Genomic DNA, 27,127 nt, shown 5'->3' on the forward strand with positions numbered 1-27,127 from the left:
CAGCGGCTTCTCCAAGGTTGCAGGCAAGAACCTCCCTCACCCCAGCCTGACTTTGGCAAAGTGTGTGCCTTGAAGCTGAACTGCGGTTGGTCGTCTTCAGCAAAGGCTTTGGATGTAGAGTGAACATTGATGGCGGGGGGCGGTCTGTGTGAGACAGTGGCAGACCCGTTCCGCCCCTTCCCAATTCTGTCCTCTTGTGACTCATCGCCATGACCCCCGCCTCTAGCATCCCCCCAGCAAGATGCCCCAGAGGGAATGCACTCAGCCTTGGAGGTCCCAGCAGCTGCATGCCGCTCTAGAGCCACCGAGTTCCCCTCTCCCCTCCTGCGTATCCTGCCTGTCGTGTTATTGCCACTCGGGGATGACTCCAGATCGTCCCTCCTTCCGCTCCCCCATCCACCAGCCTGGGACTTTATCGCAAAATGTCAGACAGTAGAGTCACCATCTATTATGGCCCTACAGCTTGAATCAATTATTTTCAAAGGCCTCCTCCATGGTTTGAAGATGCCTCGTCCACTCTCTCCTCCTCCTCCCCCCCCCGCCAGCAGGAGCCAATGCAGCCACATGGGTAGGAGACTCCTCCAGCCTCCCAGGGGCCAGGCCAACCCCTTCACTTCCTTCCGCGCCTGCAGGCTCGCCTCCTACTGACCTCTCTCCCCACCCCACTGTTTCCTTCCCCAGGGACTTGGAAGAGAAAACGAGCCCGGAAAGCAGGCTTTAAAGTTTTGGCCTAATCCAAAAGGACAGCATTTCCTAAGCATTTCCTAAGAGGAAGCCGACCCATTTGCTGAAGGAGGTTGAAAATGTCAAGCAAACTTCATTCATCAGGTCAATAAACGTAACATTCATTCCCTGACCTAAGAACATAAGAACAGCCCTGCTGGATCAGGCCCAAGGAGGCCCATCTAGTCCGGCATCCTGTTTCACACAGTGGCCCACCAGATGCCTCTGGGAAGCCCACAGGCAAGAGGCGAGGGCATGCCCTCTCTCCTGCTGCTGTTGCTCCCCTGCAACTGGTATTGAGAGGCATCCTGCCTTTGAGGCTGGAGGTGGCCTAGAGCCCTCCGACTAGTAGCCATTGATAGACCTCTCCTCCATGAAGTCATCCAAACCCCTCTTAAAGCCATCCAGGTTGTTGGCTGTCACCACATCCTGTGGCAGTGAGTTCCACAAGTGGATCACGCGTTGTGTGAAAAAGTACTTCCGTTTGTTGGTCCTAGACCTCCTGGCAATCAATTTCATGGAGTGACCCCTGGTTCTAGTGTTGTGTGAAAGGGAAAAGAATTTCTCTCTGTCGTCTTTTTTCTAAACTAAAAAGCCCCAGGCGTTGGTAGTCTTGCCTCATAAGAAAGGTGCTCTAGGCCCCTGATCATCTTGGTTGCCCTCTTCTGCACCTTTTCCAGTTCTACAATGTCCTTTTTTAGATGCATTGACCAGAATTGCACACAACACTCCAGGTGTGGCTGCACCATAGTTTTGTATAAGGGCATTATAATGTTAGCAGTTTTATTTTCAATCCCCTTCCTAATGATCCCTAGCATGGAATTGGCCTTTTTCACAGCTGCCGTACATTGAGTCGGCACTTTCAATGAGCTGTCCACCACAACCCCAAGATCTCTCTCCTTGTCCGTCACCGACAGCATATACTTGGTTGGGGTTTTTCGTCCCAATGTGCATCACTTTAAACTTGCTAACATTAACTGGCCTAGACCTCTAGAAGGTAGAGGCCTACACAACGCATAATCCACTTGTGGAATTCTCTGCCACAAGATGTGGTGACAGCCAACAACCTGGATGGCTTGAAGAGGGGTTTGGATAACTTCATGGAGGAGAGGTCTATCAACGGCTACTAGTCGGAGGACTTTAGGCCACCTCCAGCCTCAAAGGCAGGATGCCTCTGAGTACCAGTTGCAGGGGAGTAACAGCAGGAGAAAGGACATGCTCTCAACTCCTGCCTGTGGCTTCCAGCGGCATCTGGTGGGCCACTGTGTGAAACAGGATGCCGGACTAGATGGGCCTCCTTGGGCCTGATCCAGCAGCAGGGCTGTTCTTATGTTCTTATGGTATACGATTTAATAAGGATAGCAGAATCCTTGCCCCCCGCTATTAATGTTCTTCGCTCCCCAAAACTAGTTGTTCTAGTTCTTGTGGCACTCCAATAAGATGGCGCCATGGCAATTCCCATTTGCATCCTGGGACATCTGGGCTGCTTCCCCACCCCGCAAGACCTTAGATAAAAGCCCTGATTGTTGGGGGGGGGGGGGTGGTACACACTGCTCTGCCCGGCTTCTCCCTGTGTCAAGCTTTTGGCTCTGATAAGCAGCATAGCTGTTGGGAGGTGAACAGCACAGGTGAGACATGTTTGCCTCCAGGTGCTGGACTGAAGCCCCGTGTAGAAGGGCTTTGGCGGTGGCAGCTGGGGCAGATGTACACGTGGGCAGAGTTGCAAGCTGAGGCCTTGCGGGATCGTTGCCACAGGCGCCACACCTGGGAAATCCAGATTCTGGGCCCAAAATAGCTGTAATCTGTGACCTGCACAAATTAGGCCAGTTGAATGGATTTGCATCATTTTTCTCATCTTACATAATATTTACTGTTTTGCAGAATCTCTTTTGTGTAATAGGGAAAGCTGGGAAGCTAACAGGGTATGAAAGCTTTATTCAGCCCCCTCTCTGGCTTCTGATTTTAGCAGGCCCATCATGCACGCACTGTCAAGCCTACAGTTGCTGCCATAAGGGCTAGAAACTTCCTTTTATAAAACAAGAAGCAAGCAAGCAGACTCTCAGGAGGGTGAATTCTGAGTCCAACACCAAATTCTGGTATCCCACAGGATCTGAACAGACACGGAGACCCAACTTCGAATGTGAAAAGCTGTTTCTTACTGAGTCCAACTCAGCATGGTATACATCTCTGAAGACTCCCCTGCTTTACTCCTTTAACAAATTCCACCAAAGGAAAAATACACAAGTTTGCTGAAACTGGATATACTGGGAAAGTCATTTGGAAGGAGTTGAAGTCCTGTCTCCCCCGCCCCGCAAGTAACTTAATTTGATGTCAATTTCCCCAAAGGCTCTGTGTGCATAAGACACTCTTGAACGTGGAGTGCCTCCCACCCCCTCAAAAAATCAAAAGAACATGGAAGGTTTCCGAGAGAGGCCAGGAATTTTACCAAAGATATAATTTGAATCCAGTTGTGATGATCAAGATCAAAGATTGCAACAGAACATGTTCCCTACATTAACAACATCTACCCAAAACAAAAAGTGTATAAAAACATTTCATTCCTTTAGAAGAACACAGAATACTTACAAAGAAGATTAACACTTAACGTGTACGATTGTCTTGGCAAGCAGAGAATTTGCAGACAGAGAAGAGGGAAAACTCTGGGAAATGGAACAGTAACAGAGACATCTTTATATATACAGTTTCAACTGCTATACATGAAATGGCCACTAAGGAAATCATACAGGTACTCATCATTAAAAAAAAAAAAAAAAAAAGCACACACACCACATGATTGAATAAGAAGATGGTGCCTTATGTAGATGGGACACTCTCTGTCCATGGCATGCCCAGCTAAACCATTGCTTTATGCAGGGAATTTGCTGGTCTCCGGGTGAACAGGCATGGGGCAGGTCCCCATGAAATGCTTCTCATGGGCACGGTGCCTTTACTGCAGTTGGGCATTGAGGGCATGTAATCCCCTTGTGTGGCGGGGGGGGGGGACATCCCAGTGCATGGCTTCACCACAAGCATAGGGCTTTGAGCAGTAGGAGTGGAGGAAACGGCAGTTCTGTAGATTTAAAAACAAGCAAAACATGGACTGGGTGGGCCATCAGCAAATCATACAGAACATCAAAAAGCCCCAGCCTGTTCCAGTCTCAAGCTAGGGTTGTCCTCCAATTTATCAATCGATTAATATCATTGGTTATTGACTTTAATGAAATTCAATCAAATTGGCAAGAACAATAGTTCTGCAGCAAAACGCACACTCTCTCTGTTTTTAGTGGATGCACACGTGTTGTAGTTGACCTCTTCTCAGAAGAGGCCTTCTCACCTCGGTGAAGAGGGAATGCCTCTTAAGATGGGCCTTGCCATGGGTGGTTTATAAAAAGCTCTTACAAATACAAGTATTAAAAACATGGTGGATAAAAATCAATGATTTTTTTAAAAAATAAAAAAAATCATTTAAAAAAATTTAAATCAGATTTTTTTGATTTAAATCAGATTTTTGTATTTAAATCAGCTTTTTTAAAAAATAAAATGCTTTTTGAGGAAAAAAAAATCTATCTAAAGATAGTTTTCTATTTAAGATACATTATAGTCCAAAGGTTATTCATCATGAAATAAGGATTAGTTTTTAATTATGTAGCATGAGGCTATATAAATGCCATGTTTAAATGTTTTGGTAAATGAATTCCATTAATCCATTCACAATGTCATGCTCTTCCAGAGGTTTCTGTAAGATTATTTTGAGCAATTTTTCTATCTAGAAGAGGACCAAAAATGAAACCTTCATCTGGTTGTAAATATTAAGATTATACTAGCAAGAATGAGTCTTTATGTTAAAAAGCATGATTTAAATCTAGTCTTACTGACTAGTGATTTAAATCATGATTTAAATTGATTTGACTGAAATCAAGTCCACCCTGATTAAAAATAATAATGGTTTAAACATTGGCTGCTGCCCTGGGCCAAAGGGCTTTTTGACCACTTAATCCAGGGGTTCTCAACCTTGGGTCTCCAGATGCTGTTGGACTACAACTCCCATCATCAAGCCACCTTTGGCCATTTTGGCTGCAGATGGTGGGAGTTGGAGTCCAACAACATCAGGGGACTCAAGTTTGAGAACCCCTGCCTTTTTCTAACTGATTAAATGCAGCCCTACAGAAGACATTTTTAGGTCATGCAAGATTCCGAGGCTCTAACATAACAAGTGTTGAAGGGTGTAGTGTAGGAAAGGACATAGAAGCCGTGCATTTCTGCTGCTTGGATGCAGAGCAGCAACTGAAGGAGGGAGGGAGAGAGAAAGAAAGAGAGAGAAAGTCAAAGGGGCAGAACTCTGCCGAAGTGCAGAGGCAATCTTTGGGTCATAAGAACAGCCCTGCTGGATCAGGCCCAGGGCCTACCTAGTCCAGCTTCCTGTCTCGCACAGGGGCCCACCAGATGCCTCTGGGGAGCCCACAGGCAAGAGGGGTGGGCATGCCCTCTCTCCTGATGATGCTCCCACCTGCTACCATTTCAGCATGGGGTGATGGCAACCCTCTTTCTCCACTGCCTGGTTCCACAAGGAAGGAATCCTTCCAAAGGCACATTAACTTATGATGGGGACGGCTCAGCCAAAGACAAGGACACACAACACTTGGGTTTTGGTTTTTTTCAGTTCACAGTGGGAGCAGCTTGCAGACAGAGCAGCAGAGGGGAAGAGCTGGAGGCCCTCTTAGCAATCGAGACCTCCCCAGGCAAAACAAACATGTAAACCATCAATTCTGTTGGACGCATGGCAGCAGAGGAGAAAGCCCACAGAGTCTCTGGATATGGCTGAAAACAGTCACCCACCCATGGCGACCACTGCTAATCGGAGCCGTGAGATCCGAAGCGGGCATCTGGCCCCTGGCCCGTGAGCTCGCACATGCTCAGCGCCACCAGATCTAGGAGCTGAGGGGTGCGCCTCTGTCTCAGCTCCTCACTAGTCTTGAGGCACTTAAGAAACACAGAACTTTGCTTGACTATGTGAGGAATCAGCCCCTTGTGGGGCAGGATGCAAATGGGGGTGGGGTGGAGGTTTAGGGCAAGGTTTGGTCCCACAACCGTGGGGTGTATAAAAAGCCTCCATGTGGGTAAGAAAAACGAATTTAAAAAACTGGAGGCAAAATGCCTGGTTGCAGACAGTCCTTGGCATATCTATCCTCGGGGCACTTTGGGGGAGTTTTGTAGAGGGAAAACGTGGGCTCAAGGGCAATCCTCACTCTCTCTTTGGGGCATGAGAAGAGTGCCAAAGGAGAGGAACATCAAGGCCACCAGAACAGGTCTGCGTAAGCTGCAGACTTTAGGACTTCAGGATCAAGCCCACCTTCTCCCCACCACCCTGCAACTTTGTTTTGACAAAAAGTGTGAGAAAGAGTTCTGTGGCACTTGAAAGCTTGCTCACTACACTGACATTTTTTGTTGTTGGTCCTAATAAAGTCATTGCCCTTCTTTGGCGTCTGGATTCTTTTCCCCTAATGCGCCAACAAGGCCACTTACAATCTGTTTTTCCAAGAGTGGCCAGCCAGATGCTTCTGGTAGGTCCCCAGGAAAGGCGTGAAGGCAACAGACTCCCCCACAAGAATCTGTGGCCTTCCCAAGTCCTGTTTGTATAGGGTGGTGTTCTTAAGATCCCCCCTCATGGGGAAAAGCAGAAAGTTATATTAGAAAAAGTGTGTGTTTAAAAGCAAGGGTTCTCAACCGTAGGGCCTCAGACTTTGCTGGATAACAAAGCCCATCATGCCCAGCCACTCGGCCATTACATAGGAGGCTGCCTTCTACTGAGTCAGACCCTTGGTCTATCTAGCTCAGTATTGTTTACACTGACTGGCAGCAGCTTCTCCAAGGAGTCTTTCCCAGCCCTACCTGGACAGGCTGCCAGGGACCAAACCTGGGACCTTCTGCATGCAAAGCAGATGCTCTGCCACTGAGTTCCCCATCCCCCTTGTAGGTGGGGATGATGGGCGTTGTAGTCCAGCATCATCTGGAGACCCAAGGTTGAGAATCCCTGTTTTATGAGCATCTTCTCCGTGATGGCAAATGCAACTTCTTGACTATTTCATGGTATAACATGGCTATTTCATAAAGCATCACATCATGTGAAAAATGGCATAGAAGAGTCCATGTCTATTGGTGAGGTGTGCTACCTTGACAGTGAAATGTGAGCTTCAGGCCTAAGTTTCCCCTTTCCTGCAGGAGAAAGAGGAGCGTCTGAGAAAGGGACTTGCTTCTGCTGGCCTCTGGAGACCACTCTAGATGTGCATGCCTCTCCTCCGCCCTGCAACACAGGGCAATTCTAGACTAAAAAACAACCTTTGTGAACATTTCAGGGATGCCAAGAAAACAATACTTTAGACTTTCTGTTGCAAACCGATCCTAGTGTTACAAACCACGTCCTTAAGCCAAACAGATCACTGTTTTGAAGAAACAAACAAGTCGCCAAAGATACAATTTGCTGCAGAACAAGAAAACAACCTTCCCTATCAGCAACTCTGGCATTCAGCATATAACCACAGCCTAAGCAAACACCGCTTGCTTCTCTTTCTGACACCCTCCCCAAACTCACAGAGATATCAACAATACTTGGCAACACATTGCAAACTTTGGTATGCCTCATCCCAAGGGTTTTCACCTTGGGTCCCCAGAGGCTGTTGGAGTACAACTCCCACCAACCAGTCTTTGGCCATTGTGGCTGGGGATGATGGGAGTTGTAGTCCAACTGCACTTGGGGGCACAAGGTTGAACACCCCTGCCTCATCCTAGTCACCTCCCACAGGGATGGTATTTAAATCTCTGAGTGTTTTAGGAGCAGCTCAAGTTTCTCTTTCATCTTAATGACTAATGGTAAACACCCCAGAGCTAAAGATTCAGAATAATTGTCAGCTGGACCCAGGCCATAGCGTTTGGCTCTAACATGCCCATCTCAACGTATTTATAACGGTGGACTCCAAGGTTGTCACCACCCCCTTCCTCAGTTGTTTTTTCTTTGAAGCCGGAGACAGCTTCACAAGCTACAGATTGCCGAGACTTTACCCCTCTGCTCCCACCACCGGCGTCACCTTTAAGGGGGTAATGACAGAATGCAACAGGTATGCAGATATATTATGGGCCGCTGCGATCTCTGCCTGGCAGCAGACCAGAAGGGAGAGCCAATCCCATTGGAGGAGAAAACAGTTATTTAATGTAAAGCACATTCCTGACGAGAAGGGACCTGTAACAGGCTGAACATCTTAAGGACTCTTCCATGGTTCCTCAACTCGTGTCTTTAAGACCCAGGCAGGAAAATGGGGAAAAGCTCTCCGAAGATGTGGAAGTGGATCAGCTTCAGTGTATAGGAGTGGAAAGGGGTGTGGATTTTAGTGTACGGCGTGGGGGTGAGGGAGAATTCGAGCAAGATTCAAAGGCTGCTCGTGTGTGTGTGTATGTATAAGAGTAAATTGCAATAATCATCACTGTCAGAATTTATATCACACTTTTGAATGTTCAAAGTGCTTTATACACATTATCTTGTTGCATTCCTTACAACAGCCCTGTAAGGTAGGTTAATATTATGATCCTCCCCACATTGTGGGTGTGAGGAGGCTGCCACCTGCAGCTTCTGTGATACCAACTCGTAAAAGAATACGAGAAGCCAGCAACAGCTGCAGGAAGGCGGACGAAGGAGCGCCCCTCTTTCCAGGTGCGAATGCACAGATCCGGGGGGGCGGGGGCGGGGACTCCAAGTGCAACAGAAGCCTGTGCCTACACAGCTGATGTCTAGGGTGCAAACGTTCACACTCCCAACTGGAGACGCACACCCAAGGGACACTGCTGAGTTACTGGACTTTCCCCCCTTGCAGAATGCCTCTGAACATCCACCACAGCTTCTCGTGTGCAGAATTCTGTTTCAACCTGAAGTCTGCAGATTTTGGATCAGGGAGAATGTCCCACGTGCTTCACCAACTTCAATCATTCAGGTCAAAAGCTATTGTAGATCCAGTCCACCTACACATCTACGGAATAATTGTGTTTGCGGGTTCAACAACCATAAGGTCCAGACACACTTTTTCTAACAACCAATTAAACTAAGTTTAGTCCCTTATAGAATTTGCATTTCTGAGGGACGGCTCAAAAGTTAGATACCGATCTTAAAAACAAAACAAAAAAAAAAACATAAACAAAACCCAGAGATCAGATACATTTTTCCAAACTAAAGGCATTATTCAGTGAGTCCAACTTCCTCCAAGAATGAATGGGGAATACCATTCTGAAAACTCTGGGGTGTATGCCTTAAAAGCAATGTCAACCAACAGGATTAAATCAGAACAAGTAGTGAAGGATTGGGGTTTTTGTTTTGTTTTTTGCTTTTGAGATATACGAAACATACAGAAAGACCACAAAAAGGAAGCAAGACTAAAGAGAAACTGGTGGGAAAACAGAGCCAACTCATTACGATTTTTGGAGAAAGATTCTGGAGATAGTGGAGTTGAAGGTGAAATGGCAGGGGATGATAACATTGCCTTTTCCTTTCTGTGCTTCGCTTCCATGAGCAGTTCAAACAGATTTTGAGGATCTGGCTTCTACAACATGACTCCTAAAAGAGCTCAAAGTAAGACGAAATTCCACATTCAAGGCAAAACATCGAAGCACAGATGCGGAATACTTTTTGACAAGGTGGCCCAACAAAATCTCAAAAGTTTTGTGTGTCATTTATGCGTGATCTGTGCCAACTAGGAAAAAAGAATCATAGCCCAAAGATGAGAGAGAGAATGTTGCTAGAGTTCTCTGTAGAAAAGAGGCAGGGAAAATCAGCTCCAAAGGAAAGTGTCCGGTTCGGATTGTCCTCCCTTGTCCAATACGGCTGTCTCCACTTACGAAACGAGAGAGGCTCCGTTTCCTCTTCGGAAGGGGCTGGGCTCAGACAGTGCCAGAAGAATGCTGGTGGCAAGAGTGGGGTGTGTGTGCTTGGGCACCAGGAGATCTGAAGGGTGGCTTTAGATGCCTGCCTCCATGGCTGGGGCACCTGGGAGGAGCTCCCCGTTCATCACACTCTCTGAAACCAGCATCTTGTCCTTGCCGGAATCTAGCCTCTTCTTCTTGAGCTGTCTTTGATAGACCAGAGGGACAAACGCCAGCACCAGACCCCCGATGATGGGGGGAACTCCAGCAAAGTAGAAGGCAAAGGCGTACTTCCCCAAACGTTCATAGAGGAATCCTAGAAAACAGAAGAGCACGATTCAGATGGTCCCACAACCTGACGGATGGCTTAGACTTCTTCATGCTCAAGAAAAGAGAGGGGCTTGACAGTGGGGCTTGACCTTGCTCCTCTCTGAATGCAGAAGGCAGCGGGAGAGGGGCTTGGCTAAGGGAATGGGAGTGTTGTAAGTGGAGTTGCCACCATTTTAAAAAATCTGGCAGATTAAAAATGTGTTTAAAATATGAGGTATAGGAATACCTATTTTCATAGACCCTGCTAAACACATCCTCTACTACATGGCAAGCAACGCTTCAACATGATACGACCCTCCGAACATGCTGACTTTGTTGGAATAATTTGGGGGATTTTTCGCAATTTTTGGAAATCTGGCAGACAGGTTTTGTTTTTATAAATTTAAATGAGGAATAGGAAGACCAAGTATATTGTCACTGGTCCTGCTAAAATCAAAATCAAGTTCCAGGATGATGGTGCCCTCCAAACGTGGTGGTTATCGTGTGCAAATTTGAGGAATCTTTTAACAAATTTCAAAAATCTGGCAGACAAAAAAATGTCTTAAAATACAAAGGACAAGAATAGCAAACAGACTGTCCTTTGCCTTGCTAAACCCACCCCCATGCTCAGTTTTGGTGGACTAATTTGGGGAATTTTTGCAGATACTTTGGTTTGTCAGGAATGCTGAAGCTAGTGCTTAAACTATTGGTTTGTCAGGAGTGCTTAAACCACGGTTTCCCAGTTCAGATGTCTCTGGAAACTGTGGTTTAGCAAACTAGGAAGCTTCCCATATATGTCTTAACCCAGTCACTGACTTCCATGGAATGTGGACTGCAAAGGTCACACGGAAACCTGAATTTCAATTTCTTGAAAGTTCTCACCAAAGTTACATCTGTGAGCTGGACATTACACATTCAAACTTCAAATTGTTTTAGGAACAAAGGTTAACGAATCCAAAAGGCACCTCGGACTCGGAATAGGAACTAAAAACAGCCCAGCCATATCTGCCAAAGATGACAAGAAGAGGCAGCTTCAGATACTGCAGAAGTGCTTTAAGCATCTTTTGTCTGGGGTGGGGCGGGGGGAAGCTGTCCTCAGGAACATGGCGGTTGTTTTCTGTGAAGCAGAAACTAATTGCAGCGGACACTGACCAGGCCAGAATGAGTACTTCCTAAATCAGCTCTCAATCAGCAGATGTTTATGCAATAACCAGAACGTGTTACTACCGCATGCAGAGTCTGCTTCTGGAAAGTTCCTCGCCAGGAAATGCCTGAGTTTTTCTTACCTCAGAGCTGGTAAACTGAAGCACAAACTATCTGAGGGGGACGGATGGCTGGACAGAGCACCGGGCAGATCACCTGGGCAAAACCCACTGTTTGGTCCTGATTTCGGCTCTCGTGCACTTTATCTCCCTTGCCCACCTCAAGGCATTTTTCTAGTAGTACAATACTTTAAAGGTAAAGTGTGCTGTCGAGTTGGTGTCGACTCCTGGCGCCCACAGAGCCCTGTGGTTTTTCTTTGGTAGAATACAGGAAGGGTTGACCATTGCCTCCTCCCGTGCAGTATGATGCCTTTCAACATCTTCCTATATCACTGCTGCCCAATACAGGAGTTTTCCATAGTCTGGGGAACATGGTGCAGTGGGAAAATGACTTGATTATCAAGCCAGAGTTTACTGGTTCAAATCCCCACTGGTATGTTTCCCAGGCTATGTGCAACACCTATATTGGGCAGCAGCAATATAAGAAGATGCTGAAAGGCATCATCTCATACTGCGTGGGAGAAGGCAAAGGTGAACCCCTCCTGTATTCTACCAAAGAAAAACCACAGGGCTCTGTGGTCATCAGGAGTCGACACCGACTCAACGGCGCATTTTACCTCTACTTTACAATACTTTGCAGTTTGGATATTCCATTCAACCAACCTCTATGCTGGTTTTGGACCGTAATAAAGAAGATTGATTTGACCAACCTGCAATTGGGGGACCTGCCGTCATGGGGATGGCCATAAGTCCCAGGAGATACCCGATGGCTTGAGACGCTTGCATGGGCCCAACCAGCTCAAAGGCAATGGGGGCCATGATGGTGATGAAGAGACCATCGCAAAGTCCGAGGAAGAGGCAGACAACAATGACCCCCCAGAATCCTTGGCACAGCGGGATCATCATGCACATTAAGCCCAAGACCATAAAGGAGGCAACCTGCAGGAAGGAAAACAGGGATCTAGTTCAGATGACATGACATGCCTGGAGAGGTCACAGACACAAGGGTGTGAAGAAACTTAGTGCCAACGGTTTTCTAAACTGATTTCTTAAAAAGAAGATTTTAAATGGCTTTGAACTGAATTTTGCTTTTGTGAGCATGTGTTGTTATTTCATGTGTTGTGTATTTTTTCTTGATATTTTAATGCTGCGTTGTGAGCTGCCCAGAGAAGAATTTGTTATGGGGCAGCTAACAAAGTTGTTTATATATATTTATTTCTTGTTTACACAGTCAGACAGGTGTTATTGACTGGTTTGTTTTATCCAGACATCGAGTCCTTCCCAAGGACCTGGCATGGCTGAATTTTATTGTCAGTTGTTATAGATATCGTCGCAGAATATAGGCTGTTCCCAGTAAAGCTGCTTTTTGTAATTGGCTGATGGTGATTTCTGTGGCCCCTATGGTGTTGAGGTGCTCTTCAAGGTCTTTTGGAACTGCACCCAGGGCGCCAATGACCACTGGGATTATTTTGGTCTTTTTCTGCCACAGCCTTTCAATTTCAATTTGTAGATCTTTGTATTTGGTGATTTTTTTCTATTTCTTTTTCTTCTATTCTGCTATCCCCTGGTATTGCTATGTCAATTATTTTCACTTGTTTTTCTTTCTTCTCGACTACAGTTCTATCTGGTGTATTGTGTGGCAGATGTTTGTCTGTTTGTAGTCGGAAGTCCCATAATATTTTTACATCTTCATTTTCTTCAACTTTTTCAATTTTATGGTCCCACCAATTCTTGGCTACAGGTAGCTTGTATTTTTTGCAGATGTTCCAGTGTATCATCCCTGCTACCTTGTCATGCCTTTGTTTGTAGTCAGTCTGTGTGATCTTTTTACAACAGCTGATCAGGTGGTCCACTGTTTCATCTGCTTCTTTACAAAGGCGGCACTTGCTGTTTGTTGTGGATTTTTCGAATTTTGCTCTTATTGCATTTGTTCTTAGTATCTGTTCTTGCGCAGCCAGTATTAAACCCTCTGTTTTTTTCTTCAAGTAACCATTCTTAAGCCATTGCCAGGTCTTGGTGATGTCTGATTTTCCACTTATATTGTGCAAATATTGACCATGCAGTGGCTTATTTCTCCATTTTTCTACTCGGTTCTTGACCTGTTCTTTCTTGTAGGCCTGCTTTGTTTCATTGGTGTTGAATAGTTTCGCGTTCTTGACCATTTGAAGTGCATCTTCTTCACTGTCCTTGATATATTCTTCAAGGCCTCTTTTCTCCTCCTCTACTGTTTGATGGACTTGCAGCATTCCTCTTCCACCTGAGCTGCGAGGGAGGTATAGCCTATCGACATCACTGCGGGGGTGCAGAGCATGATTGATGGTCATCATTTTCCTGGTCTTACGATCCAGCGTCTCTAGCTCTGCCTGGGTCCAGTCTATTATTCCTGCAGTGTATCTGATAACAGGTATAGCCCAGGTGTTTATGGCTTGTATGGTGTTCCCGCCATTGAGTTTGGACTTGAGGATTTTTCTAACTCTCCTGATGTATTCTCTTCCCATTTTTCTTTTAACTTCAGTGTGTGCAATGTTATCAGCCTGGAGAATGCCCAAGTATTTGTAATGTTCTTTCTCTTCCAAGTTCTTGATCTTGCTTCCATTGGGCAGTTCTATTCGTTCTGTTTTTGTTATTTTTCCTCTTTTCATTATTAATGCAGCACACTTGTCTAGTCCAAACTCCACTGCTATATTGCTACTGAATATACGGACGGTGTTTAGCAGTGATTCAATTTCTGACTGGGACTTTCCATACAACTTCAGATTGTCCATGTACAGCAGATGGTTGATTTGACTTGATGTTTTAGATGTTTGGTATCCGAGGCCTGTTTTGTTTAGTATTTGTGAAAGTGGGGTCATGGCGATTACAAACAACAGAGGGGATAGTGAGTCCCCTTGGAAAATGCCTCTTCTAATACTAACCTGTCCAAGTGTCTCGCCATTGATTGTTAACTGTGTACTCAACATGTTCATTGCTTTTTTGATAAATATCTGAATATTTTTGCTGACACCAGTTGTTTCTAAACATTTTAGTATCCATGTGTGAGGCAATGAATCAAAGGCTTTCTTGTAGTCAATCCATGCAACACTTAGATTGGTTTTTCTTCTCTTGCAGTTTTCTAAAATCATTTTGTCAATCAGTAGCTGGTTTTTTGTGCCTCTGGTGTTCGGGCAATTTCCTTTCTGTTCAGCTGGAAGCTGTTTGTTAGTTAATAAGTGTTGCATCACTTCATCTGCTGTTATTCCAGTTAATAATTTGAACATGGTTGGCAGGCAGGTTATCGGTCTATAATTACTTGGAACTGCACCTTTTGCTGGGTCTTTCATAATGAGATGAGTTTTCCCAGTTGTTAGCCACTGTTCAATATCACCTCCTTGCAAAATGTGATTGAACTGTTTTGATAGTCATTTATTATTATTTTGATAGTTGTTTTTATTATTATTGTTGTTGTTATTATTATTATTATTATTATTATTATTATTATTAATATAATAATAATAATAATTATTATTATTCTCAAACTTGGGTCCCCAGATGTAGTTGGACAACTCTCAGAGTTGTAGGGACCTCAGTTAGAGAACCCCTAAATTAATTAGTTCAGCCCCAGTGGGTTTTTTTTGTTCTCTAAACAACAGCGGCAGACAGGAGTGGGAGGGAAGAGAGCCAGATCAAGACCATGGGGTGTGTGTGTGTTTGTGTATGTGTGTGTAACCCATAACCTTTACTGTAGTCTCAGTTTGGTTTGGCTCTCTTGGTGGCTACTATCTGCCCTGGAAGGAGCATAGAAGCGGCCTTTTACTGAGTCAGACCCTTGATCCATCTAGCTCAGAATTATCTGCACAGACTGGCAGCAGCTTCTCCAGTGCTGCAGGCAGGAGTCTCTCTCAGCCTGATCTTGGAGATGCTGCCAGGGAGGGAACTGGGAACCTTCTGCATGCAAGCAGGCAGGTGCTCTTCCCAGATCAGCCCCATCCCCCAAACGGAATATCTTACAGCTTCCCATGTAGTCTCCCATTCAAATGCAAACCAGAGTGGAGCCTGCTTAGAAAAGGGGACAATTCATACTCGCTACCGCAAGACCAGCTCTCACAATGACATCATCAGCTGGAAGCACCAAGGGTCCAATTGGGTATAAGGCAGTTTCATGTGCAGAGAAACACATGCCTGACCCATACCTACAGAACTCCTGGTCTGAGCCTTGTGATGCCAAGAAAGGTGAAACTTTTTATATTTACTGAGGTTTTTATCCAGCTTTTTGTGTAAAGCCAACCCAGAAGGGGTTCTTGGAGTGGCCCCCGAAATTTGTTCCCACTAGGATTTCATTAACTCCCGCAGGCACCTGGCCTCCCTCCCCTCCCCAACTGGCAGGCAACACAGTGCTTTCAGACGTAGCTCTGAGTTTGTTTCCCAGAACACACACACACACACACACCCTGTCTCACCGCATGCACTCGAGATAAAATGCTCCAGAAATGGAAGGCCAAACAGTGACCCTGAATTTCAGAGAACGAAGAGTTCCTGGAAGCAGCAGAGAAGAAAAAGCTTCTCACACACTGCAGGCAAAGCAATGGAGTTATAATCACATGATGCAGCCTTATTGAACAGAAAAGGCTGCACTCAGGATACAGGGAATGTGTACATCTATTTCCTTTCCTTAACTCTCTGAAAGGTCTGTCAGGGTTGCAAGATTAAAGGGCTTCTCCTGCGTCAGCACCAAGTGCCAGTTCACATGCAGGTTCAAATGCCTTCCTAGCATTGGTCTTGCAGCAACGGAACAGACCAGGCACAGAGCAGCTGCATTTCCCAGCCAATCGACTCCCTCAGGACCACAAGGGCCCAGCTCAGCATTTTGGTCACATGATGGGGAGGAGAGATGGTCTTATGTGGTGAGTGTGAATTGTCCCCTTTGCTAAGCAGGGTCTGCCTTGGTTTGCATTTGGATGAGGCACAACATGGGCCTATCACAAGTGGTCTCAGGACCAACACACATTGTTGGTCACATGCTTGATTTGGTCTTTCACTCTGATCAGGGTGGTGTTCCGTGGGTGGGGACTCCTGTGATTTCCCCATTGCCATGGACGGACCACCAATCTGGTTAAGGTTGGACTCACGGACACTTCCCACCTTCGCAGGGGTGAGGGGCCTATTAGGATGGTCCGCCTGAGAAGGTTATTGGATCCAATAGGGTTCCAAGAAGCCTTGGAGGGATTTAGTGTTGGCTCTGCTGGCAATCCTGTTGATGCCCTGGTGGAGAACTGGAACAGCAATCTCACCAGGGCAGTAGACATGATCGCTCCTCTCCAACCCACTTCAAAACTGGTCCCTTGGTATACGGAAGAACTACAGGGGCTGAAGCGGCAAGGTAGACAACTAGAGCGCAAGTGGAGAAAGACTCGACTCGAATCCGACAGATGGAGCAATTTAAAGATCTATGCTCAGGCAATATGTGTGGCAAAGAAGCAATTCTTTATCTGCCCGCATTGCATCCACAAGTTAACGTCAGGCACAGTTGTCCAGGGTTGTGAGAGGGCTAGTATGTGCCCCTCCTCCCTTGAATCAGAATCTAGAACCATCGATTACCCACGATGACGTGTTTAACAAATTATTTGTGGGGAAAATCTCTCACATTCGAGCCAACTTAGACTTAGTTTCAACAATTACTTCAGTGTCTGATGTGGAGGTGTCCAGCGACTGCTCTTGTGTTAAGTTGGATCAGTTCCAGTTTGTGACTCCTGGGGATGTGGAGAAGCTGATTGGAACAGTGTGGCCTATCACCTCTTCTCTTGACCCTTGTCTGACATGGCTTATATTATCTGGCAGGGGAGTTGTTGTAGAAGGCCTGGTAGAGATTATAAATGCATCTCTGAGGGAAGGCAGGATGCCTCCTTGTCTTAAGGAGGCAATTATTAGACCACTTCTGAAGAAGCCTGCCTTGGATCCCTCAGAGTTGAGCAACTACAGGCCTGTCTCCAACCTTCCATGGTTGGGCAAGGTAATTGAGAAGGTGGTGGCCTCCTAGCTCTTGACAGTCTTGGAGGAAACTGATTATCTAGACCCATTTCAGACTGGCTTTGGGGCAGGCTATGGGGTGGAGAGTGCCTTGGTCGGCCTGATGGGTGATCTCCAATTGGGAATTGATAGAGGGAATGCGACTCTGTTGGTCCTTTTGGACCTCTTGCTGGCCTTCAGTACTATCCACCATAGTATCCTTCTGGAGCGTCTGAGGATGTTGGGAGTGGGAAGCACTGCTTTGCAGTGGTTCCACTCCTACCTCTCGGGCAGGTTCCAGATGGTCTCCGTTGGAGACTGTTGTTCTTCAAAATCTGAACTTTTGTATGGTCTTCCTCAGGGCTCCGTATGGTTTCCGATGTTAACATCTACATGAAACCACCAAGAGAGATCATCGGAAGATTTGGTGCAGAGTGCTATCAGTATGCTGATGACACCCAAATCTACTTCTCCATGTCAACGTCATTGGGAGAGGGTATAACCTCCCTAAATGCCAGCCTGGAGGTGGTGATGGGTTGGATGAGGGATAACAAACTAAGACTGAATCCAGATAACATAGGAACATAGGAAGCTGCCATATGCTGAGTCAGACCACTGGTCTATCTAGCTCAGTATTGTCTTCACAGACTGGCAGCAGCTTCTCCAAGGTTGCAGGCAGGAATCTCTCTCAGCCCTATCTTGGAGAAGCCAGGGAGGGAACTTGAAACTTTCTGCTCTTCCTAGAGTAGCTCCATCTCCTCAGGGGAATATCTTATAGTGCTCACACTTCTAGTCTCCCATTCATATGCAACCAGGGTTGACCCTGCTTAGCTAAGGGGACAAGTCATGCTTGCTACCACAAGACCAGCTCTCCTGAGATGGAGGTACTCATTGTGTGGGGTCAAAACTTGGGGATGAGTTTGATCTGCCTGTTCTGGATGGGGTCACACTTCCTCAGAAGGAACAGGTATGCAGTCAGGGGGTGCTTCTGGATCCAAGCCTCTCCCTGATGTGCCAGGTTGAGGCCAGAACTGGCCAGAAGTGCCATCTATCAGTTTCGGCTGATATGCCAGCTAAGTGTGTTTCTTGAGATAAATGACCTCAGAACAGTGGTACATATGCTGGTAGCCTCCAGACATGATTACTGCAATGTGCTCTATGTGGGGCTGCCTTTGTATGTAGTCCGGAAACTACAGTTGACCCAGAGACCAACCTGGCTGCCACATTCTGGACCATCTCGGAGAGACCATATTACTCCTGTATTGAAAGAGCCACACTGGCTGCCGATAAGTTTCCAGGCAAAATACAAGGTGCTGGTTATAACCTATAAAGCCGTAAATGGCTTGGGCCCTGGGTATTTAAGAGAATGTCTTCTTCGTCATGAACCCCACTGCTCATTGAGATCATCAGGAGAGGTCAGTCTGCAGTGGCCACCGGCTTGTTTGGTGGCTACTTGGGGACAAGTTTTCTTTGCTGCTGCCCCGAAGCTATGGAACATGCTCCCTGCTGAAATAAGAGCCTCCCCATCTCTGACAACTTTTTAAAAGTCTTTAAAGACACATCTGTTCACCCAGGCTTTTAATTACATACTGTTTTAATATTGTTTTAAAATATTCTTTTAGAATTTAAAATTGTTGTAATGTTTTGACTTTCTCTGTTGTCATTTATTTTGTTTTAACTAATGTTTTAACCTTTTTGTTTTTGTTTTGACGAATGTTTTAACTTTCTCCGCTGTCATTTATTTTGTTTTGTTGTAAACCGCCCAGAGACGTAAGTTTGGGGTGGTATAAAAATATGCTAAATAAATAAATATGTCAGCGCTGTGAGGTATTCCCTTTAGGGGATGAGGCCATTGCTCAGTGGAAGGACATCTGCATGCAGAAGGTCCCAGATTTAGTCCCTGGCAGAAGCCACTGCCAGCCAGTGTAGGCAGTACTGAGCTCGATGGAGCAAGGGACTGACTTGGTATAAAATATCTTCCTGTGCTCTTATGGCTGCTGCCAGCCACCACCACGCTAGGAAACCCACCTGGGGAGCATTTTGGTCCATTACTCCTTGGTGTGATGTCTAGTAAACTTCCCAGAGACGTAAGTTTTGGGCGGTATAAAAATATGTTAAATAAATCATAGTAACAGAACTTGGTTTTGTTGCTTCTTGGCAGCAACTTCATTGCTCCAAAACACAACTAGGGAGGCCACGTTTATTCCAAAAAAGGCATCTCTCCTCCCCGCATGCCTTTGGGACAGGCTTGCGGGAATAATCCGTTCACTGCCCAGGAATGCCACTGGGGGCAGCATGCTGGCTTCCAAGGGCAGCTTTTGGGGAGGGGTGGTAGTGAGAGCTGAGTGGGATAGGGTGGTGGTCAGGTCTGATGGGCTGAAACTCTCCGTGCAACGCATTCGACCTTGCCCTACGCTCTTGGGAGAGCAAGGCGAAATCTTAATGTCGATTCTCATGTGGACAAGCTGATCCTCAGATGGATACAGAGGTGGAAAGATCAGGCACAGCCCACCTGTAGGTAAATCTTGTACAGCCCAGGGATGAGGTCGCCGATCGGTCCCGAAGCCAAGCGCCCAACTCCTGACATGGCTCCCAGGCAAACCAAGACAATCCACCCCCTTTCCTTTTCGTCAAACACAACTTCCACATACTTCACCTGGGAAAGTAATGGTAGGGGGAGAGGAAAGAGAAACAAAGATATCAGCCTTCCATTTGCGACAGAAGTCACACCCGTTTCCCAAGCTTCCAGTTTCCTAAGCAGGAAATTAGGCACTCTCTTCTTCAGGGAGGGACACTTTCTGTGCTCATCCCTTGCTTTCCACACATGCCCTCAGGAGCAAGCTGATTTCCCACTACCCATTTTGACAGAAAGGGGAGGTTTTCTTCCAGGAATAATTGTGCTTAGGAGATAATACTAGACCCCTGGGCAGCAGGCCTTTCAGTTGGCTGAATACGACAGATCACTAAGTGAGTACGGTGACATCATCTTTGCACATTATATCTCTTTGCCAGGCAACAGCTACAGAGGACCCATCTCAGGGGCGTAGCTAGGGAAGAGGGGGCCCGTGTTCATCCCTCTCTCTGGCGGCCCCTCAGATTGAGGGAGACAATGGAGAAAATAGGGAGGGGTGGAGCTGGAGGGCCCTCAGGATCTGGGGGCCCGTGTTCTTTGAACCCTTTTGCTCAACTATAGCTACGCCCCTGACCCATCTTCCTTGGGAACAGTTACAGCGCTGTAGCTAAGAGACTGAGCTTCAAACCAGGACTTGCCCGGTTCGAAAACCACCTCTGCTAAGAACCCACAAGGGAGCCCTTAGGCAAACCACTTGAGTCTCCCCCCACACCAGCAACATGGAGATATTGTTACTTGCCTTACAGGATTCTTGTAAAGATAACAAGATACAATACCTTGAGTCCAAGGTATTTAAGAGAACGCCTTCTTCTCCGTGAACCCCGCCCCCAGTTGGTGGCAACTCAAAACTGGGCCTTCTCTAGGACTTTGCCCCAGGACTTTAGAACATGCTCCCAAACAAAATTATTAGAGCCTCCCCTTCTCTGGATGTTTTTGAGAAAAACCTGAAGGCACACCTGTTTAATCAGGCTTTTAATCTGTAGCTTTAAAGTATTAAGCTATAGAGTCTTTTATCTAGATTTTAAATTGTTTTACTTGTGTTAATGTTTTAGCTGTTGTGTTTTAAATTATAAACCACCCAGAGATTTATATATTGGGCCTTATAGAAATATGCAAAATAAATAAACATAAATAATATAAAAATAATTCCTGAGAAGTGTTTGGGAGCCTCCCAAGTGCCATATAGCTGCTAAGTATAGGAACATAGGAAGCTGACATATACTGAGTCAGACCATTGGTCTATCTAACTCAGTATTGTCTCCACAGACCGGCAGCTGCTTCTCCAAGGCTGCAGGCAAGAATCTCCCTCAACCCGATCTTGGAGATGCTGCCAGGGAGGGAACTTGGAACCTTCTGCTCTTCCCAGAGCGACCCCATTATCCCCTGAGGGGAGTATCTTACATTGCTCACTCTTCTAGTCTCCCATTCACATGCAACCAGGGTGGACCCTGCTTAGCTAAGGGGACAAGTCATGCTTGCTACCACCAGACCAGCTCTCCTGGCTGTATGGTATGAGTATGACTGCTCCTTAGCTACTAGCCTTGAGCCATTGGAAAAGGCGAGGAAGCTCGCCAGGCTGCAAGTTCCAGGTTATGCGTCTCACCCTGGGAGCACCGCCCAACTGCCAGGCCCGTGGGCTGCCAATACTAGGCTTCCTTTGCAAGCCCCGCAGCCTGAGCTCTGTGGGTCAGGGGTGCCCTCAGGTCAATGCAGTGAGCTGGCCCTCCTGGCTGTTTCTGATGGCTCAGCTGCCTCTGGCCCCCTCTGCTTCTGCTTCACTGCCCTGGAGTTCAACCCTTGCCTTTGGGACCACACTCCTGCTTCTGCCCCACTGGGCGGCCAGCCAGTTTCCTCCCCAAGCATCCCGGAGCCTGCCTGCCTGCCGTCTGGCCCCTGCCAACGCCCGACAGGGTAGCCCCCTTCTGCTTCCCCCTTGGCTCACCTTCAATGAAGTATTTTAGTGACTCATAAAGCAAATTCTCCAAACTTGGCACAGAAAGGCCCTGAGTCACTCGCTTTCATAACTGCTAACTGCACAAGAGGCACCTTCTGTTTAGTGGGGCGGGGGCATTTGTCCCTATGCAGCCCTGAAGAGTTCCTCTCCCACTGCGGTGGTTGGGGTCTCCCCTGTGTTTCTGTAGAGACTGTGCCCCTTGTGGGCAGAGAACCATCTTCTATTTTGTTTTGCAATGGCTATGACGAGAGATATTTAGCTTCGGCTTTTCAACAAAAGTTCTCAAAGTGGGTTACGTAGAAAAACAGGAATACATAAGATGGTTCCCTGTCCCCAAAGTGCTCACAATCTAAAAGAAACATAAAGTAAAGACCAGTAGGGGTGTGCGAACTGGGTCGATTCGAACCCCGGTTCGAGTCGAACTGGCCTGGTTCGACTGGTCCAAGTTCAAACCGGACCGGTCCTGGCTCGAAAAGAACCAGTCCAAACTGGTTCAGGACAATGCTTGTAAAGGGGAATCTGCTGAGGATTCCCCTTTACAAGCAAAGAGGGATCCCCAAAGTGGGGGGCAAGAGAGGAACTTACCTTCTTGCCGGTGGCGGGACAATGGCAGCGGGGGCTCCTCTAACCTCACCCCACTGGCTTCCCCTAGAGCAGCCTGGGGAGCCTCTATGCGGTAACTGCAGAGTGTGCAGCAGCCTCTGTGCATGTGTGGAAGCCATTAGAATAGACAGCCTCTTGCACAAGAGCGCTGGGCTCTCTATTCTAATGGCCTCCATGCATGTGCGTAGGCCTGGGCCACAGCTGCCTGCCCAGGCTGCTACTGGGGAGGCCAGTGGGGGGGGTAGAGGAGCCCCCGCCAATGCCATCCCTCCACTGGCAGGAAGGTAGGTACCCCTCTCACCCCACTTTGAGAATCCCCCTTTTGTTTGTTTGTTTACATTTCTAGCCTGCCCTATACCCAAAGGTCTCAGAGCGGGTTACAATAAAACCAATATAGAACATAACTCATGAACCGATTTGGTCAAGTTTGGTGGTCAAACTTGATCAGGCAGAGTTTGGCCAGAAGCGGACTGGGTCGGTTCAAATGCAGTTTGAATTCGAAGCAAACTGGCCGTGCTGGTTCTGTGCACATCCCTAAACACCAGTAACCACTACTGGAGGGACTCTGTGCTGGGGCTGGATAGGGCCATTAGCTCTCCCTTGTGAAACAGAAAAGAATCACCACCTTGAAAAGTGCCTCTTTCTAGCAGAGATTAATGTAAACCACTTTGAGGACTTTGTTGTTGTTATTGAAAAGCGGTATATACACATTTTAATAGATAATAATAAAATAAACTCTGAAAGGATGTCCTTTACTGGCAAAGTACCAATGGCTCTGGGAGGCAGTAGGAGGAAGTCAGCCAATCAGAACTCAGCCTCAAAACCTTCCCAGGGCAGTGGCCTGCTCTCATTGGTGGTGCTCCTCAAAGGCCAATCATATTGATTTCTGAGCCCTCCTTCCTCACCAGGCATGCTATAAGCCATTCATCCTTCCCCCACCAGTCTCCTCCATCTCATGACATTCTCACCAGATGCATGTAAGGTACAAAATATCCCAGCACTGCCGTCGCAATCCCAAAAGCCCAAATCCGGTAGGTCTTTTTCCTGAAGACCCTCAGATTGAAGTACTTCCGCATCTGAGACACACACTGCTGCCTCCAGCTCCGATGGTCCACGTGTTCCACGTCGTGAGGGTCAGAGGTCGAAGGGAAAATGGGGCGGAAAGTCAGAGACAAGAAGATCTGGACGAGCATAAAGGCGCTGAGGACCTGGAATGTGTGTGCCAGCCCGAGACGCCCGCTGATGATCTTCAAGAGGAATGGAAGGCCCATGGAGAAGAGGCAGCTGCCGGCAGTCACCAGGCCGTTGGCCAAGCCCAGTCGCCGCTTGAAGTAGTGGCCAAGGATAACCAAAGAAGGCTGGAACGCAAAGGAGCTGCCGCAGCCAAAGAGGATCCCGTACGTGAAATAGCGGACTTCAAGGGACCTGGTGGAGAAACAGAGAACACTGCTGCTTAGCCAAGCATCCACAGATCTGCTCACCAGCGAGAAGTGCCCCTAGCCCTCTGGTGAACAGGACACCCAGCACCACACAGATCTCCTCGCCATGGGTCTCGTTTCGGAGGTCAGAAACAGCAGGGATCCTCTCCGAGCAGTCGGAGAGGGCTCCCCCTGTTTCTTACCCTCTCCATCTCCCAGTGCAAATGACAGAAGATGGGAAGGAGCTGATGGAAGAGAGGGGGTTGGCGGTGACCACAGATAATGGCTGGCTAGTGAGCTAAGCCTACATTTGTGGACCCCTGGCTGTACTTAGGTTTCTTGTAATTACGTGTGTTCCAGAAGAATTCCTCAGTGACAACATCAGACTCCACCAGCAGCTGGCAGAAGACTGAGGAGGACCAACTGCCTCACTCATCCTCCAAGCTATGCACCGAAATAACCTGTGATCTGCAAAGATGCAGCTTGTATGCAAGACCTGGAAAGGACCACCACAGGAGGTCCAACATGGCCCAGTACACTCCCTCCCACCTCTTTAGCCTGCGGCCCAGACTCTATCCTCCTGACCTCAACAGGACCCTGCTCCACACCCACACACATGGCTGGAGGCTGGGGGTGGCAGAGTCAGGTGGCCCATGGGAAAGGCACAAGCTGCAGGGATGTCTTTGACACACCTCTGCACATCTGGGGCATCCCAGGATCATGGGAGATGAAGCGAGTATGATGAGGACTAGACTCAGGGGCGTAGCAAGGCTGGAGTGGGCCGAGAGACAAGATTTTAAAATGCCCCCCTCACTGAAGCTCAGCTCACGAAGTAAAGAAATCTTCAATGAGGCTGAATAGTGGTAACAAAAAGCATAGTAAAATTTTATATCTATATCTATATCTCTTATGTGCCACAATAGAACATCATCCTAAATTATTGTGGATGATGCCAGTCATTGAATGGTACTAGAGAAAGACATGCTGTTCTGGGAGCTCCAGGTCTTAACACTCACATCAATTCTGGAGGATGAATACAACTGAAGGAAGCCTGGGTGGGTGCGTGGCTGGGGGAGTCAGTCATGTGACCTGCTTCTGGGGGGCACCCCAAGGCAGTGGGCCCCCAGACAACTGTCTCCCCTTGACCTATTATAGTTACAGCCCTAGACTAGATGTCTCAGAGTTTGTGTGCCGCTTCCCGTGTGGACCAGGCTCTCCTCATTGCTCCCCTGGTGGTTTCTGACCTGTGCCTAGAATGGCATCACCGCTCCAAAGCCCCTAGGACTCAATGCAATGGGAGCATAGTGGGCCCACGGGCTTTTCTGACCTCTTCTGATGCAATTTGGCTGTTTGAGACCTTTTTGCAGACTTTTAAATGGGGCTAAAAAAAGTGGGCCCATAGCCAGCGGGCAGATCTGGGCCTGGTTCAGGTCCTTTCCATCATTAGTGGTACACGAATGATGAAAATGATCAAAAGCGCCCTGCTGGATGAGGCCATGGCCTTTCTAGTCCAGCATCCTGTTCCCCAGAGTGGCCCACCAGATGCCTCTGGGGAGCCCACAAGCAGGAGATGGAGGCATGCCCCCTCTCCGGATAATTCTCCCCTGCAACTGGCATTCAGAGGCAGATGGGGCTGTAGCTCAGTGGAAGGCCCCAGGTTCAGTCCCTGGCAGCATTTCCAGGTAGGCCTGGGAAAGATTTCTGCCTGCAACCTTGCAACCTTGGAGAAGCCGCTGCCAGTCAGTGTAGGCAATACTGAGCTAGATGGTCTGACTCAGTATATGGCAGCTTCCTTTGTTCCTAGTCCGTGAGGGTGATACCATGCATCTGATCATGTAGACTCTAAGGAATACGTACGAAAATAAATGCCCAATGTACTGGTTTCTTGCAAGCAGTGATAGGAATGCATGGGATGTCTGAATGGCTGTGTCATTTGGAAATCCAATGCATCCCATGGCCATTTGGAAGGAACCAGTGCCTTTCAGCGGTTCAGTTCAGTTTATTTATAGCCGCTGACCAGAGAAATATAAGCATTCAGCTCCAACAGTAACAGCAGCTAATCCAGCTCTTCGTAGACCTCACGGAGTCCAGCTATACAGATACACTCTTGCTTCAATTCTAATGGCAATAAGACAGAACTTAGCAAATGCAGAAGTAATGCTGTCATCACTATCAGATAAAAGATAGCTAACATAGAATTCATCTGCATTTCAGCAGGCATTCCCTGTCATTCCTTTTAGGATGCCCTGTCACTAGACCACCGTAAGATTTGCTTGCCGATGGTCCTGGGTTCCCTGAGCCAGAGGCGTAACTAGGGAAAATGGCGCCCGGGGCAAGCACTGAAATGGCGCCCCCCGCGCCCCCCTGTGCCACAACATACTACATTATACTTAGGTTTTTCCTCACAAGCGCCCGCTGCCGCTGCCAAGCCAGGCCACTGACTGGCCGCCAGGCGCCAGCAAAGCAATGGGGGGGGCGCGCGGGCGGCGCGGAAGGGACCGCTCGTGGGGGATGGGCTGCCAACGCGCTCCCTTGACTGCTGCAGCGCTGCTGCACTGAGAAGGAAACATTTGTATTAACAAAAAATTTTTTTAAAAAATTAAAAAAATTTTTTTGTCATGTCGGCGCCCCCCATGTGACCAGAAAAGATGGCGCCCGGGGCACATGCCCCCCCTGCCCCCCCCATAGTTACGCCTCTGGTTCCCTCCCTGGCAGCAACTCCAGGTAGGGCTGAGAGAGACTCCTGCTTGCAACCTTGGAGAAGCTGCTGCCAGTCAGTGTAGACATTGCTGAGCTAGATGGACCAAGGGTCTGACTTGGTAGAAGGCAGCTTCCTACATTCCTATAGCCATCAAGATTAGTAGCCATGGACAGATGTATCATCCATCTGTAATATATGCCCAGGTGGAAAATTAGACTTAGATGCAACCACCCAGCCCTAATTCTGTCTACTATGCCTGAACTGTACTATATCCCCTGGAAAGTGTAAGATTTTAAGCTGGCACTGCAGGAAAAGAAGGGCATTTATTTGCTGACTGATCTCTCTATCATGAGCTACTCTGTAGTAGCCTGAATTGAGACCTCTTTGAGACTAACAGCCAAATGACTCCTGACCTCACTTTTCAAACACCATTGTACAACTCCATCCTCTCTGCTGCAGTCTGCCCTTTAGCAAAGAGCTAAAGAAAGCCCGGTCTGTGGAATCTTTTAATGTTCTGTGGCAAGAAAGTGGCTTTCAATACCAGGTTTCCGTCTAAGCACATACATTGCTGCTAATGAGGCAGATGGAGGTCCACAAGAAACAGGGAAACAGGAAATTCAGAAAATGTTTACAAGGGCATCA

At 47.4% G+C, this 27,127-nt stretch overlaps 1 protein-coding gene across 1 annotated transcript in view; it reads right to left on the reverse strand.

Annotated features, from left to right (window-relative positions):
* Nucleotides 1-2,641: 2,641 nt before the first annotated feature.
* The window catches only part of SLC16A2 (solute carrier family 16 member 2), a 109,401-nt gene continuing 84,915 nt past the window's right edge, over nucleotides 2,642-27,127 (reverse strand). The window contains exons 3-6 of the mRNA XM_053273947.1: nucleotides 23,335-23,791; nucleotides 19,690-19,833; nucleotides 11,906-12,134; nucleotides 2,642-9,940 (exon numbers count right to left, since the gene is read on the reverse strand). Of these exons, the coding sequence (XP_053129922.1) occupies nucleotides 9,720-9,940; nucleotides 11,906-12,134; nucleotides 19,690-19,833; nucleotides 23,335-23,791 (1,051 nt within the window). The 3' untranslated portion in view covers nucleotides 2,642-9,719. The remainder of the gene's footprint in view (nucleotides 9,941-11,905; nucleotides 12,135-19,689; nucleotides 19,834-23,334; nucleotides 23,792-27,127) is intronic.

The sequence above is a fragment of the Hemicordylus capensis genome, chromosome 11 (assembly GCF_027244095.1).
Source record: "Hemicordylus capensis ecotype Gifberg chromosome 11, rHemCap1.1.pri, whole genome shotgun sequence".
NCBI classification, from domain to species: domain Eukaryota; kingdom Metazoa; phylum Chordata; class Lepidosauria; order Squamata; family Cordylidae; genus Hemicordylus; species Hemicordylus capensis.